This window comes from Macadamia integrifolia, unplaced genomic scaffold (assembly GCF_013358625.1).
Source record: "Macadamia integrifolia cultivar HAES 741 unplaced genomic scaffold, SCU_Mint_v3 scaffold472, whole genome shotgun sequence".
Taxonomy (NCBI): domain Eukaryota; kingdom Viridiplantae; phylum Streptophyta; class Magnoliopsida; order Proteales; family Proteaceae; genus Macadamia; species Macadamia integrifolia.
Genome location: NW_024870461.1, coordinates 306,532 through 320,009, shown reverse-complemented (window position 1 = coordinate 320,009; position 13,478 = coordinate 306,532). Strand labels below are relative to the sequence as shown.

Genomic DNA, 13,478 nt, shown 5'->3' with positions numbered 1-13,478 from the left:
CCCCCCCCCCCCCAATTTCCCCCAATTTTTCTTGTATCCCTAGCCTTTTTTCTTGTTTCTCCCCCTCGAGACCTTGATTTTATCTTCCCGTCTCCTAAGAAATTTTTTTTTTTGTCCTATTTCTCTTTGATTTTTTTTGTTTTGCTAAAAGCTCAAATTATTAAAAAAAAAAGTTACAAAAAAAAGCATGAACAAATACAAACACCAGGAACTCACAACCACTATTTCAAAAGGTTTTATCAAGAAGAGTGTCCCCACCTTTGGGTAGGTTTTTCCCTTGATTAACTAGATTGACTTAGTCTGTTGAATCTACTTTCTTTTCTGTTTATTATATTTGATTCGGGTTCGTCTGAATATTGCGGAGAGAATAAGTGAGGCAATTAGGGTTCCCCTGTTGGGTGACCCTCCGATTCTAAGCAATGTGGATGCTGGAACTGATTTGAGTTTTAGCATGAGAAGTGAGTCCCCACTGTCGGCATTGCCATCAAGAAGAACTCACAACCGCTAGCTGCCTGATCCTCATTCGCTGTTCTTTTGGCTTTCTTGTTTTGACTGCTAATGAAGTATTTATTCTACTCTACCCTGCGCAAAATTGTTGCATCCACCCTTCCCAACTCCGGGTAGTTTATAATAAGCTCTCCTCTACAAATAGTGGTAGGGGTAATCTCATTGATTACATTTTCTCTTCCAGTCGATAGAGTCAAGCCCCTTCTAATATTTTCCCTTCTTCCCACACAAACAAAGCCTCTGTCCCTACATGCAACACTGTTAGTACCCCTCTTCTATTAAAATTCTGCACACATTTCTTCGACTGCTCCTTTGGATGCCCCTCTAATTGATTATAGATCTTGGCCCAGTTTATAAATTTACAACCATATGGTTATATACCAAAAACGTAAGAAGTTACCTTCTTCAAGTAAAGCAACCATACAACCATTAGGCCACCAAAACCAATTATCATATTGTTTATGACTTGAATCAAATACACAAGGGTAATTTTCAATTAACTTTCTATTTTCAAGAAAAGTTTTGATGTCTTTCATATTAGTTCTAACACAAAAGTACATTTTGTTATTAAATCTTGGGATAAGGTATTACAGTATTAGCATGGATCAGTTTCAGATTGCTTGTATGTTTTTCTTTGAAAAATAGGGGGCTTTTTTTTTTTTTAAACATTTTTACCTCTAATTTGTATCCGCAAAACAATAAGGTATCGGTATTGAAATCAGAAATAAACAAAATTGATATGGGGGAATACCTAAGGATTAAAGTATCGGTATCATTCGGTGTATCAATATACTAAATTTAATATACGTATCGAAAGGTATCGTATCAGAGATACGCTAAGATATGCTAAGATCAAGAATTAAAGTATCGGTATCAGTCAGTATATCAATCGACTAAATTTAAGATACATATCGAGAGAGTATCATATCATGTCAAAGATACTTTAAACCATTTATATACTAATACTTAGAACTATATTCTAAATCACTACGAGAAAAAGGGGTTTTTAGGACGGAAATTATCTGTCCCAAATACGAAAAAAGTGTCGCCAATACCTATTAGGGACAATAAAAATTTTCATCACACAACTATCGATACAACGGTCGTCGCATAAATTACGAGACAGATAACTCTAAGGGGTCAATTGCGATAGATTTCGAGAAGGAAACTAATCATTGCAAATAGCAACTAAAATAATGAAAAAATCTATCGCAAATATTGTCTTAGGAGGTAGGACCCTTCACTTTCATAATAGGATTGACATAGTCACTATTTCCTCTCATAATTGCTATTTCCTCTGAGTCCATTACCACACGCTAAGTCACAAATCACTGTCTACTTGTCTTCATAGGCCATTCATTTGATTTGACTTTTACTAGTAACGAACAAAAGCAATTAATTCAGTTGAAGGTAGGGGAAAAAAAAAGTACAACCCAATCACAAGGCTTGTCACGAGGCTTCCGCTACTGCAAAGTCTCGGAAGGGCAAGTTGAAGGCAGAGATTCCTATAATACAAAATTCTTAAAAAAGAGAGGATGAATGACCAAAGGAGAGCAGAAAAAAAAACTGGCCGGTATACAATGTTGGTGAAGTACTTCACAGTGTTGTTCCTTCTCCTTAGGGGATCTATAGCATCACAGCAAAACGATATTGGTTTCACCTACAATGGATTTGGAGGAGTTAACATGAGCTTGGATGGCTTAGCTCAGATTACAAACAATGGTCTCCTAATGTTAGTAAACACCACTAAACAAAAGATGGGTCATGCCTTCTACCCTCATCCACTTCACTTTATGAATTCATCTACAGGTAGTGTTTTCTCCTTCTCCACTACTTTTGTATTTGCCATGTTCCCTCAGTATACTGCAATAGCTGCTACTGCAATGGCGTTCGTGATTGCACCCTCAACAAAGTTCCCAGGTGCTATTCCAGCAGGTTATATTGGACTCTTCAAATTGGCAGATCATCCAACCATATCATCGCAGTCGAGTTGGATTGCTACAAAAGTCCGGAATTCTATGACATTAATGGAAACCATGTTGGTATTGATATCAATGACTTGAAATCTGTCCAATCTGCTCCAGCTTCTTATTTTAGTGATCAAGAGAATCGATATGTGAACCTTACCCTCTTCAGTGGACAAGCTATGCAACTTTGGGTGGAATATTCTGGTCCAAAAAACCAACTTAATGTAACTTTAGCTCCAATTGAAGTTCCTAAACCAAATATCCCTCTCTTGTCCTTGAACATTGATCTCTCTCCAATAGTTGTAGATCCTATGTTTGTGGGCTTCTCATCTGGTACTAACACCTTCGATCTACACAGTTATGTGTTGGGTTGGAGTTTTTAGATGAATGGGAAAGCCAAAGAACTAACTCTCTCCCAGCTTCCCAAGCTTCCTCGTTTTAGACCTAAAAGGAAAACTAGAATTTTCAGTGTTGGAATACCTGTGATCGTTGTTACTTTGCTCTTACTCTTCATCATCGTCATCAAATCTATAGTTAAAAACAAGAAAAAATTTGCGGAAGTTCTTGAGGATTGGGAACTGGATTATAGACCTCATAGGTTCAAATATAAAGATCTCTACATCGCCACCAAGGGGTTTAAGAACAAGAAGCTACTTGGAGTCGGTGGCTTTGGAAGGGTTTATAGAGGTGTACTACCTAGATCCAAAGCCGAAGTTGCAGTGAAGAGAGTATCATACAATTCTAAACAAGGGGAGAGAGAATTTGTTGCTGAGATCGTCAGCATTGGTAAATTGAGGAATCGGAACATAGTACCACTCTTGGGCTATTGCCGACGTAAAGGTGAGCTCCTTCTAGTCTATGATTTCATGCCTAATGGGAGTCTTGATAAATTCCTCTTTGATCAGACAACAACAGACATGAGACTCAATTGGAATCAGAGATTTAGAATCATAAAAAACGTGGGAGCTGCGTTATTATATCTGCATGAAGAATGGGAAAAAGTTGTGGTTCATAGAGATGTGAAGTCTAGTAATGTCTTAATAGACAAGGAGTTCAATGGAAGATTAGGAGATTTTGGGCTTGCAAGATTATATGACCATGGAACTGTTCCTCAAACCACTCATGTCATGGGGACGGTTGGTTACCTTGCACCTGAACTTTGTAGAAATGGGAAAGCAAATGCCAGTGTGGATGTGTTTGCATTTGGGGTTTTTTTGCTTGAAGTTGCTTGTGGTAGGAGGCCTATAGAGCTAGGAGCATCAGAAGAGTGTATAATGTTGGTGGATTGGGTTCTCTCATGTTGGAGTAAGGGCTTGATTCTTGATACAGTGGATCCAAAACTGGGAATGGATTATAATGTGCAGGAAATGGAGGTGGTGTTAAAACTTGGATTGCTTTGCTCTCACTCAATTCCAACTGGGAGGCCTAATATGCGACAAGTTGTGAGCTATTTGGAGGGTGAGGTCCCCTTATCGGAGCTGTCATTGCTTGGTCTAAGCACAACCACAAATGGCACAACTTTGGTCACTCATACTGCTCTTGGGAACACAGTGAATCAGTCATCATCAGTTGCAGAATCTATACTCTCTGGTGGCCGATGATCTATCAATTATAATACAGTTGAGTGAGATTATGCGTCACAAATAGTTTCTCTTCTTCCCTATTTATTTTTAAGTGGTCCTCCGCAAGGTTAGGTCTCTCTTTGGTATGATTTATGTTTCTATTTTTTTTTAACAGGTATTTTGTATGATTAATTAAGTTGTACCCGCTTGTGTAAGTTAATTAAATCTGTTGGTGTGGCCCTGTAACTTTCATTTCCATGTTATGTTTAGGGTTTTATGGTCAATGTTTTAATATTTTGGCAAAGGTTTGAATCATTAAAGGCTTGATATTATTGATATGTAATTCCTTGAATTCTCTCTCTCTCTCTCTCTCTCTCTATATATATATATATATATATAGGGAAAAATTGGTATTGACCCGAGTGTTGTCGTGTACCGAAGTCAGAGAGGAAAAAATGGTATAACCCAAAGCTCTCTTCTTACGAATAACAAAAAACTTGGAATAACCAGAGTTTTTGCTGCACATAAGAATTTTTTCTTGCAGCAAAAAGACCCATCAGACTCTCAAAGTATCCTCTTTCTTCCCATTTTGATATGCCAATATATGTTATTTTTTAGAGAACAGGTTAGAAAGATCTCTTTGAGCAAAGAAGATAATGAATATTTGCTGCATTGAACAAATTACATTTCTTGGATTGGTCTATCAGGACCCTATTGAATTGTACAATTAATTCCATAGGTCCCCCTGGATCGGATTTAAAATAAATAAATAAATAAATAATTGAACAAAAATTCTTTATCTTTCTCATCTTCTAATATGGACGTATTTATATGGTACGATCTATCTTGAGCATCTAAATTGGTACATCACCACTTGGATCGGCCTTTCTATCAAATGCATAAATCATCCTATAGAATCCACTAGATATATTGTATAAGTCATCCATCTGAATGAAAATAAAAAATCAAAAAAGTAAGAATTTAAATGGATAACTCATATGGAGCATCTAAATTTCTAAATCACCATTCGAATTGGCCTTCTTGAACCCTATTACAGCTGTATAAAAAATACTATATATTGTATAAGTCATCCATCAAATAAAAAATCTTCATCTTTGTTCTTCTTCCTCTAATTCTGATATCTTCTTCTACTTCCTTTATTACTCTGATTTCTTGTAATTATCTTACACTGATTTCTAGTTCTGGCTATACCTTTGCTGAAACTGAATTCCGGCTTTCACATTAGTTTATCAGTGATCCATTACATTATTATCGAACATTTCTCAACTCTTCTCATCTGATTCTGCTGATATTTCTTAGTTCTTGACTTTTAGCTTGAATAGTAAGCAGGCTTGAAATCATCCATATTAATCTCTGATTTTCAAAGTTATTGCATCAGATTGAATTTTTGAATTTTTCCTATTATTCCTCTATTCTGTCCCTGTTTTGTTATAATCAAGTTATAAGTGATCCTGGTCAAGTGTGGTTGTGCTTCTAGTTCCTTTCTAGAACTTTGACCAGATCACACAAGCTACTGAAAACAAAGAACACCATAGAGTGGTTTTTTGTTGATGAAAACCAATTTATTTGGCGGCCACATGATGCAAGCAAAAGATTTCAAGCACTAGATATCATGTAATTTCAATAGTTCAATATTCTAATAGGAGTTAGGAAGATCCTGCAACAAACCTCAATGCTCACAAAAGCACAAGAAAAGGAGATCAAAACATACCAAGTCCTGAACATCCAATATTGTTGTAGTCGATCCAATGTGCCACTGCTGCAATTGAACATGCAGGAAATTTCTCAAGCAATGCCTTCTCAAACTCCTGTACATGATACTTAAGTAGCAATCAACTGTGGTAATGTGTGTAATCCTATTTGGGTGGTGTATGCACTGAGATTCGTCCCTCCAAAGATCATGCTTTCCCAAAAATCTCGATATAGGCCTTCCATCTTTATCAACCCCATGGCACCCTTGACGATAATGTTGCAAAACTTCTTCCAGTTCTTCAAATTCGAAGTCCTAAAGATACAGTTCAATATGGTATCATGTTGAAAGTGTGGTTAAATTGGGAACAATTTGAATATCTATGGATTTCTTTATTTCCAATGTGACTAATTCAACTCACATGCTATCAAAATACATTAGCATCTTTCTAGTGTGTGAATAGGGTATTAGAATTAATCTACTAGTATGTTAGGATACAATCTACTTGGTGCTAAACCATTTTTCAATGTACCAACTAGTGACAAAATATGCTTGAGACTGTCTAGGTTGTCAACCAAAATCACCTAGTTTTGTCAACACAGAAAGTCGAAGAGTGATAAAATAATGCACTAACGTCCAATATGGAATCTGTTCCATACTCATCCATTGGATCCATTGGAGCATTTCTTCTCACATTTGGACTGTATAATCAATGATTCCCTTGCTTTCAAAACATATCCAGGATTCAGCTATTGCATCTTGATGTGGAGCATCAGAAAAGTGATTTAGAATTTAATTTGATGTCTGGATACCCTGGTTCACAGGCAGCAATTGAAATAAATGAAAACGATTCAAAACTGTTGTTGAATCAGCATCAGAAGTTAGGACTTCATTTTACCGAGTAATTAATAATGGGTGAGCACCCATTAATTTTAGTGAACAACTGCATATATAATGCCACAATCAACATTTTATTTAAGATCTAAAATGAAATAGAGTTTATTTAACCTATACAGTTATAATAGAAAATCTTAGTCAAGAAGAGGATTGTACCCCAAGGATAGTTGTTTCCCAGCATGTTAATCAGATATGGTGGAAGGGACTATGAATTAGGATTACAAAGAAGGAATTTAGGTAGGAGTCCATAAGACCAAGGAGGATTGCCACTAGCATGGTAAATTTAGGAAGGTTACAAGGTACAAATATATTAAAAGTAAACCTCTGCCTCACATGCATATAGCAGAAAGTGGATGGAAACAATTCTGACAATCCAATAATTCTGCAAAGAGCTGAAAAATAAATTAATGTGAGAGAGAGAGTGTTAAACCTACCCATGACATACTGTGGAAGTGTACCCTCTGCATAACATAACTTGCTGACTTGTAGAACAGATTCCTCCTGAATTGAACATCCATGATTCTTGCTAACCAATTGAAGCTTCAGGGTAGGCAGAAAACAAACAGGATGCTGATAAGTGATACCTTATAGATACAATGCTAGGTTGCATTAATTTTCTGAAAATTTCCATGCAATTGCCACGACACTTTGTGTCTATTCCTGGGCATTTTCAAAGAAAATCATTGCATCTGAGAGAAATTACAGTTCCATGAAATTTCCATGCCGCTTTTTGTTTGTTCTTGAGCATTTTCAAAGAAAGACATTCCATCTCGTGATTCTCCTACAAAGAGAAATTAAATTAAAATCATATTGCATAACATGAAATATAGATGGAAATCATACATATCTGATTGTAGAAGAAATACCTCATTATTAGCTGCAATGCATCTCTGCTTTTATTTTAGTTTTGCATGTTAGACACTCTGCCTGTAGTACTCCATCCATAGATTTAACATGTGGTGTTTAGGCTTCATGGCCATATGCCGTCTATTAACACCTTAGGAATTTGGGAAATCTTGGACCACTCTTCTCCTTGCTTCTTTTGGTACCTTTGTGTCAGCATTGGACAATTCTGGATCTCCAAACGTTTAAGAGAGGTTAGGTCAGAGAGTCCATCATAGAGGGATTCAAGAATTTGACAGTCCTTGACGCAAAAATCCCAAAGCTTGGTGGGAAGCAGGCCATTTGGAATGGACATGACAGCATGACATCCACCAATGGTGAGATATGAAAGAGAGATGAGATTATGAAGATCTGAGGTTTGTAGGGGTTCAAGATTCTTGCACTCCATAAGAAAAGAACACTCCACAATTTCCAGTTGTTTAAGATTTGTGAGTTTGTGCAGCCCCTTGGGAAAGCAATTTAGCAGCCCACAATTTAGAATCGATACTTCTCGAAGCATAGTGGATAAGCCCATATCTGGAATGGATTCAAGAGCAGGAAACTCTTTGATTTTTAATCTTTGGAAGGACGTGAGGCTGTGCAATAGTCCCATGGGCAAGGACTCCAAATTCACACAATCAATGATCTCCAATTCTTCAAGTATAGTGGGATGCGTAAACTTTTCATTGCCCCAGACTCTACATCAACATTATAATTGTCCATAACATAGGACAAGTGGCGAGTTGTCGTAAGAACAGGGGATGACATATCATAGTTTTTCTTACAATATATTCCACCTGAAACAAATTGTGCTAAATCATCGATCAGATCATGCATCACAAATGTTGATCCCGTGTTACCGAATGACTCAAATAATGACCTATTATGAATTTCCTTTGATAATTCAATAAGGAACGATCATGTTGCCAAAGGATGATGTCGATTAGATAACTCCAAGAAAGACCGCATTACCAGTTCATCAAACTACCCAGCCCCTATATCTTCCAGCCGTTTACTTCCTTTTGGTTGAACAAGACCTTCCACCATCCACAAGACAACTAATTCAGTTTTTTTAAATTCGTAGTCTTTGGGAAACAAAGCACAATATGCGAAGCATCTCTTTAGATGTGGTGGAAGATGATGATAACTCAACATGAGCAATGAAAGGATCTCACCCTCTCTTAAATCCCAAATTTTATTCTTCAAAATATCTTCCCAGTTCCCACTCACAATTCTCCTTTTTATCTCGCAAAAGGTCAGCAAGTGACTTTATAGCCAAAGGTAAACCCTTACATTTCTTCACAATTTCATCTCCAAATACTTCCAAATTTTGATTTGTATCAGATGAATTTTCATCCATGAAAGTGTGCCTTCAAACTAGTGCAAAACAATCTTCATTTGGCAGACCTTTTAGATAAATATCGTACAGAACAGTGCGAACAATTAATGAAACGCCTTTGTTCCGTGTAGTAACTAATATTTGCTCCCTGGTTGACCAAATGCAAAAGGGGTCCTTAAGGCATCCCATCTGTCATAAGTCTCGTTCCATGTGTCTTCCAAAACCAATAAAAATCTTTTCTTGCTCAATGCTTCTTTAAGTTTCAACTGTAGCAGGTCTATTGAATTAGGAGGAGGGAATGATCCAGTGATTGACTTACGAATTTCTTTGGTTAACCTCACCACATCAAAGTCTTCTGAGACACAGACCCAAGCTTTCATACCAAAATGCTTCTCAACTCTCATTATGAACAAGTTGAGCAAGGTCGTCTTTCCAACTCCACCCATGCCGACTATGGGCAGCTCTGAGAAAAAATTAACATTGTTAATTGGAGTATTGTCTGATATCAACCATCTGAAAATCTCCTCCATATCTTCCTCTCTACCAAAAACATTAGATGTATTCACCAAAGAACTCGTTGGTGGCCTTTGACTGAATTCCTTAGGCCTTGAGGACCCAGATCCGATGCTCAAGTTCAAACCTAGAGCAACACCTTCTTGTGCTACACTTTTTAACCTCTTGTTGATATCCCTTACTTTTAATCGGAACCTTTTAATTCCCTGTAGCTCTTCGGTGATGTTATAAACCTTAGGCGCAATGCCTTTTATTCCTTCTAAAGCAGATCCTATGCCGGAGTTCAACCAAGAAGAAACACTACTTTCAGTACTTGATGGAGTAAGAGGAACAGGGGGGTTGCGTACCTGTTGGGTTTGGTGAGCAGATTCCAATTTCAGGTGTAGAAGTTTAGTGGCATACTGTTGGGTAATTGTATTACAATTTCTTACAAAAATAAAACAAATCGCAATAAAAAGCTTTTGCAGTAGAAACTACTTTGATGTTGTAATATTGATCCTTGGCTGAAATGAGACAGGGATAAACTTCAAATAGATGTTGAATCACCACCACAGCAACTGAAGAAGCTTCGATCAGAATTGAGGTTGAGTCACACTTGTAGTGAAACCTTTAAGGTAATTGATACCCTCTACTGCCAAGAGTAGTTCTGCATCTCTACCTCCAAGATAAAACAACCTTCCACTAGAAGATGAGACAGTTCTTCTAGTCCCTTCTAGGAGCAAAAAGCTATAGCACAGCAGCCCCCTCTAACCTTACGCAAGACTTAGAGAAAATAGAAGAAAGAAAAAGACTTGTATGGTTGCAAAGAGTAGAAATAGATGGAGTTTCAATATGTGAATGTGTGTCTCTAGGTATTTGGTTGGGTTTATATAGACCCAAAACCAACCCTTGCACCCTCTTGGATTCCCCAAGAGTAACCTCCAACTAATGGCAAGTTGATTGGAGAATAATGTCATATAGACATGAATTGGGAATTAATTCAATAAATTGAATTAATCCTAATCAATTCCTTAGCCCACCTCCCCACTCATGATAATGGCCATGAATGAAATTTAAAGCTCTCATAGGGTGTTATTGACCAATTTCTAGCCCACCTCCCCACTCATGGTAGTGACCATGAATGGACTTTAGGGCACCCACATAATGACATTGACCATTTACCTCCATTTGGCAATAACCTATGACATGAATTAAAAATTAATTTCATAAATGAAATTAATCCCAATCAATTCTCTTTGCCCACCTCTCCACTCATGGTAATGGCCATGAATGGAATTTAGGGCACCCATAGGGTGTTATTCACCCTTTTCCACTACCTTGACCCTAAGGGTCTCACACCATTACAAGTCATAAAACACATAAAATAAAAACCTCATCTTAAAACTTCATTATAATAAAATAAATATAAATTCTAACAATCCACAAGAAGGACACATCTGTTGTGACTGTATTAGACACTATAGGACGCATCGTTGTAGGTGTCTTTTGGATTTGAACCTACACTAGGTCTAATGAGTTATGCTACAGAGTACGGGTAAAGTCAGACTCCTTGAACCTTTCCTCATTAGTGTAGTTGACCGATCTATCAACCACATCTTGTAAGTTAACTTTTGAGCTATCCATCATATAATCACTTTGGACTTTTGAACCGGCCATGTCCCTTATCTTGGACTCATGAATGTTTAGAAATTTTGCCTATAAGTTCTCATTGGTGGCAGCCACACCCCCTACATCCACTTAGGTTAGTCCCCGATGTGCACCACAATTAACACACCCCCATATTTCTGGGATTGGACTAATTAAGAGCTTTACCGCTCAACCTTTCTCCTTGTGGTGGTACTACTATCACCATCTACATCTTGGAATGAATACTTAACTAAGCAGTAGTACTGAGCTGGTCACCCATCACTTCGTTTGTGCCCCTTGAACCTAATTCAGGCATTAAGCCTCTTCACATAGGTAGGGTGTCTATCACATGACCTAAGGATTAGGCATCAACCCCATTCCTGTAGATGCACTACACAAGCTCTTAACAAACATAGGCTTTGTGAACATGTCAACTTGGTTACTTTCTGACTTCACATAATCGATAGCTATCATTCCTTCATCTATGTACTATCTCACAAGATTGTGTCTTAGGCGTATATGCCTCCTTTTACCATTGTATATCCGTTTCTTAGCTATATGTATAGCTACTTGATTATCACAATGTAGTGATATCGATGGTGTCAGTTTTTGCCACAATGGAATATCCGCCATTAAGTTTCTAAGCCATTCGACTTCCATTCCCACATTTTTAAGGCTATGAACTCAGCTTCCATAGTAGAGCCTGTCCCACAAGATTGCTTTGTGGACTTCCATGAGATGGCACCGCTTGCTAGTGTAAATACATACCTAGTAGTAGTTAAGGACTCGTTTGTATCCAAGATCCAATTTGCATTACAGTACCCTTCTAACACCGTTGGTTTACCACTATAGTGCAAACTATAGTTTATAGTGCCTTTTAGGTACCTCAGCAACCTATCAATCGCACTCCAATGCTCCTTACTTGGATTGTGAGTATATTGACTCAACTTTCCTACCGCAAGGGCAATATCAGGACGCGTACAATTCATTAGATATGTGACTGAACCAATAATTTGAGCATACCTTTTTTGATTCACCGGTTAACCCAAGTTTCTTTTCAAATGACATCCCATTTCAAAAGGTGTTTTAACCACCGAAACTTCATGGTACTTATACTTTTCAAGTGTATTTTCTACATAATGGGCTTGGGATAGTGAAATATTATTCTCTTGCTTGATGATCTTGATCCCAAGGATCATATCAACCTCTCCTAAGTCTTTTGTGTCAAAACTAGACTTCAAAAGTTTCTTAGCTTGATTCACTATTTCTAAGTTTGTTTCCATTATCAGCATATCATCTACATATAGTAGTATGAATATGCCCTTATCACCATAAAACCTACTATATAAGCACCTTTCAGCGTCGTTCACAACAAAACCATTTGAAATTAGAACTTTGTCTAATTTTTCATGCCATTGCTTTGGCACCTGCTTCAATCCATATAAAGATTTCCGAAGCTTACAAACTTTTTGCTCTTATCCATTTACAACACAACCTTCTAGTTGCTTTATGTAAATTTCCTCCTCTAAGTCCCCATTTAGAAATGCCGTTTTCACATCCATTTGATGGATGACCAGGTTATGTATTGATGCCAATGCTAACGTAACCCTTACTGTGGCAATTCTAGAGATTGGGGCAAATGTGTCAAAGTAATCAATGTCAGGCTTTTGCCTAAACCCCTTGACTATAAGTCTAGCCTTGAAACGATCAAGTGACCCATCACTTTTTAGTTTATTTCAAAATATTCACTTGGTTTCCAAAGTTTTGGAACTAATTGGTAAATTTACCAATTCCCAAGTATTATTCTCCAAGATTGAATCTAGTTCACTCTTGATTGTCTCCTTCCAAAAGACGGCATTCGATGATGTAATAGCCTCTTTATATATAAGAGGATCTTTGTCTACTAGATAGACAAGCCACTCATTATTCGAATATTTGGGTCTTTTGAGTCGCTTACTCATCCTTAGTTGACTTCCATCACCATTATCCAATTCTTGATTGGTACCCCTTTCATTTGACTCCATTTCGCCATAAGTCAATTGACTATCCTTACTTGTAGGTAAGTTGAACTTAAAGGGAAATATGTTTTCAAAGAACTCAACATCGTTTGATTCTATGATGTTATTTGTTTCAATAGCATCATCCATGGCTTTAATCACCATGAACCGGTATGCAGTACTATTTATAGCATATCCATAGTTTTTAAGGCGATAAGGCGACGGAGGCGTTTGAGGGCCTTTCGGAGCGCCTTAGCAATAAGGCGGGCATAAAGTGTCGCCTTATTGACTAAAGCGTTCTTGTGTAATTCTTTTTATAAAACCAATCTATTTGGCTCAAATCCTAGTTGAATCCTATTACTCATATGCTAAATAAATATTAAAGGTTTATATTCATACCAATGTAAGATATTCATCAAGAAAACAAATCAATAAAGTGAATAAACTAAGTTCATCTTCATCAATCATCAATCATCA

The 13,478-nt window shown here is 37.2% G+C and overlaps 1 protein-coding gene and 1 pseudogene across 3 annotated transcripts; one reads left to right on the top strand and one right to left on the bottom strand.

Annotated features, from left to right (window-relative positions):
• Nucleotides 1-2,057: 2,057 nt before the first annotated feature.
• On the top strand, nt 2,058-4,294 carry LOC122068856 (annotated as a pseudogene).
• Nucleotides 4,295-4,844: 550 nt separating this feature from the next.
• On the bottom strand, nt 4,845-10,009 carry LOC122068864 (phosphatidylinositol/phosphatidylcholine transfer protein SFH13-like). 3 transcript variants are annotated; one of them, XM_042632785.1, is made up of 5 exons: nt 7,511-10,009; nt 7,229-7,425; nt 7,079-7,145; nt 5,769-6,062; nt 4,845-4,983 (listed from the first exon to the last, which is right to left on the bottom strand). In XM_042632785.1, exons 2-5 carry the CDS (start codon nt 7,273-7,275, stop codon nt 4,891-4,893), a joined length of 501 nt encoding a protein of 166 aa, XP_042488719.1. In that variant the 5' UTR covers nt 7,276-7,425; nt 7,511-10,009; the 3' UTR covers nt 4,845-4,890. The 3 variants fall into 3 exon arrangements, 2 of the variants coding, with proteins under 2 accessions (XP_042488719.1, XP_042488718.1); XM_042632784.1 differs by having other exon boundaries at nt 7,079-7,184; nt 7,348-7,425; XR_006137261.1 differs by lacking the exons at nt 4,845-4,983; nt 5,769-6,062 and adding an exon at nt 6,071-6,560 and having other exon boundaries at nt 7,079-7,425.
• Between the last annotated feature and the right edge of the window lie 3,469 nt (nt 10,010-13,478).